Source organism: Sinocyclocheilus anshuiensis, unplaced genomic scaffold (genome assembly GCF_001515605.1).
Source record: "Sinocyclocheilus anshuiensis isolate Anshui unplaced genomic scaffold, SAMN03320099.WGS_v1.1 scaffold2069, whole genome shotgun sequence".
Taxonomy (NCBI): domain Eukaryota; kingdom Metazoa; phylum Chordata; class Actinopteri; order Cypriniformes; family Cyprinidae; genus Sinocyclocheilus; species Sinocyclocheilus anshuiensis.
Genome location: NW_015548678.1, coordinates 167,606 through 170,105, shown reverse-complemented (window position 1 = coordinate 170,105; position 2,500 = coordinate 167,606). Strand labels below are relative to the sequence as shown.

At 37.0% G+C, this 2,500-nt stretch overlaps 1 protein-coding gene across 2 annotated transcripts in view; it reads right to left on the bottom strand.

Annotated features, from left to right (window-relative positions):
• The window catches only part of LOC107656847 (caprin-1), a 17,405-nt gene that overhangs the window by 3,907 nt on the left and 10,998 nt on the right, over positions 1-2,500 (bottom strand). Inside the window, exons 15-16 of one of the 2 annotated variants that reach the window (XM_016444793.1) lie at positions 1,108-1,261; positions 585-788 (exon numbers count right to left, since the gene is read on the bottom strand). In XM_016444793.1, the coding sequence (XP_016300279.1) occupies positions 585-788; positions 1,108-1,261 (358 nt within the window). The remainder of the gene's footprint in view (positions 1-584; positions 789-1,107; positions 1,262-2,500) is intronic. The other variant, XM_016444794.1, reaches the window with a different exon arrangement.

The window sequence follows — 2,500 nt, the reverse complement described above, 5'->3', positions numbered from 1 at the left end:
ATATGGTGGTCACGCTGAATGGCACGGACTACAAGCTATTTAAACTGAGCAGTGCACTGTAAAAAAAAAAAAAAAAAAACGTAAACTTAGGCTACTAAAAGGAACATCAAATTAAGATAAAAATGTTTGAGGCAATTTGTCTTTTTCTTACTAAATATAAAATAATTTTAGATACAATTTAATATGAATATGATTTAATGCGCTTTTGAACTACAGGGAAATGGTGCTTTAACGTGAGCAACTTCATGAACACGGACGCTGCCTATAGGCTAATTCTGCCATGTGGAACCACATTTATTTGCGTTAAAGCCCCTTTTCTCGACAAAAGGTGTTTCCAAACAATTTTTTGCGACATTTGAAGTATCGATATAGAATTTATGCGCTAAAGTTAAATGGAAAGATAAAGTCGACACATGAGATTTTATTGATAAATAGCATTTCCATCAGCTATATCAGTAAAAATTTTGAAGCGCTAAATATTTTTTCGAAAAACATCCTTGGATGGAAACCTGGCTAATGACTTTAATGATCTTCTAATGAAAATCACTGTATACGACTGCTACAAACACAATATTGTTCTGTACCTCTGAAACCATTGGATGGTCCTCTGTAGCCATTGATCATACCACGCGAGTTACGAGGACCTCCACGAGAAATCCCTCTGCTGTTGTAGAAGGACTGAGCCTGACGGCTGAACCCATTGCCCTGGCCACCTGACTGCTGGGACATAGGCTGGGGGCCAGTGGAGATAGGGAGTGACTGGTCTTGAGAATGGAAGGCACCAACTACTGGTAAGACAGGGATAAAAACAGCTGAATTAAACAGGTTTATGTATACTGTAGTAGTAGTAATCAAACATCCAATCAGAGTCAAACATGATTATGCATGTATGAATAGGAATTTTGAGGGGATAACAACAAAAAAAATACTAATATTTCAATAGATTACAAATGGCATTATGCAGGCCATAGGGAATAGTCAAAGTTTATATTATTGGCTCCACAGCTGCTTGCTTCCATGAGCCACATGTTGAGAAGTGCTGACTATATACAGGATTATATTGTGGGTATTAAAATATGATTGAGGTATTCTGACGATTTTCCTCACCAGACTGGAGCTGCTCTGGCGGCATGTCTGTTTGCTCCACAGGGTGCTGTGTCTGGCTATTAAAACCCTGGCTGTAGCTATTCTGGTATTGGCTGGCCTGCTTCATTGAGTCCGTATCATTAGCTGGCGGGACAGGTGCATTAAGGTTGAACACCTGTCAAGAAGAACAGAAAGAGGGAAAGTGAACGTAATATTAGGCAATAGAGTATCCAACACAGAAAGTTTGGTATCTACAAGGAACACTTCACCCTAATATGAGAATTCTCTTCCTTTTCACACCCTCATGCCATCCCAGATATAGACTTTTCCTTCATAAGAACATGGATAAATAGAAAAATAATCCATATCTGTGAGTACATATAATACAAGTGTCTGGGGAGTTGATGCTTCAAAAACTATTAAAATGAACGCCATGGTCCATACAATTCCAGTTGATGAATAAATGTCTTCTAGAAGCAAAATGTGTAAAAAAAGTACTGATTTCAAACTTAAAAAAAAAAAGAAAAAAAAAAAACACATTAAAGGGGTTATATGATGCGATTTCAATTTTTCCTTTCTCTTTGGAGTGTTACAAGTAGGGATGTAACGATTACCGGTTTGACGATAAATCGTGATAAAATTCCCCAGTTAGTATTACAGTTTCATATTTTAATGATCATTAAAACCGTATTAGTTTACTTACTATTTATTTGAACAACTCACGATAAATAAATACTGTCCAGCATAAAGCACAGTTTTAAGTAACAGTCTCACGTGCGGACAGCACGCAGAGCTTTTCGTTTTGCTTGAAAATAGGGCGGAAAACCTGGGAGGTTTTAAAAAGAGTGCTAAGGGAATTATACAAATGAACATATGAATTAATTAAGTGAATAGCACAGTTTTAAGTGACAGTCTCACGTGCGCACAGCACGCAGAGTAGTTTTGGAGAAGCTGGGAGGTTTTAAAAGAGTGCCAAGGGAATTATACAAATGAATAGATTAATTAATTAATTATATGAATGTACCTCTGAAGGTTCTGACTGTCTTCAGAAACGATTCGATGGCATTTTGTTTTCATCTTCACTCCATTACTTCCACCTAAAGGAAGTGTTCTTAAATCACAAAACTGCTCTGTCCACAGAGGTTACGGGAAACAGCTCTAATTCAGTTTTTCCATAAGCACCACCTGCTGTCAGCGAGTGGATTTACAGAGACTTATACTTACATTCAGTCTGTGTGCAGTTTCTGTCTGGCCAAAAACGGACCGAATTTGCGTGGCCTGCTGTAAATTTTGACCGGTTGATGAAAAACAGTGTGGATTCTACACATTTGAACATTTCAGATAAGTTATCTAGAATTATTTATGGAGCAGATAAAATACATATAATCATTTATTAATCAATTATCATTTTGAC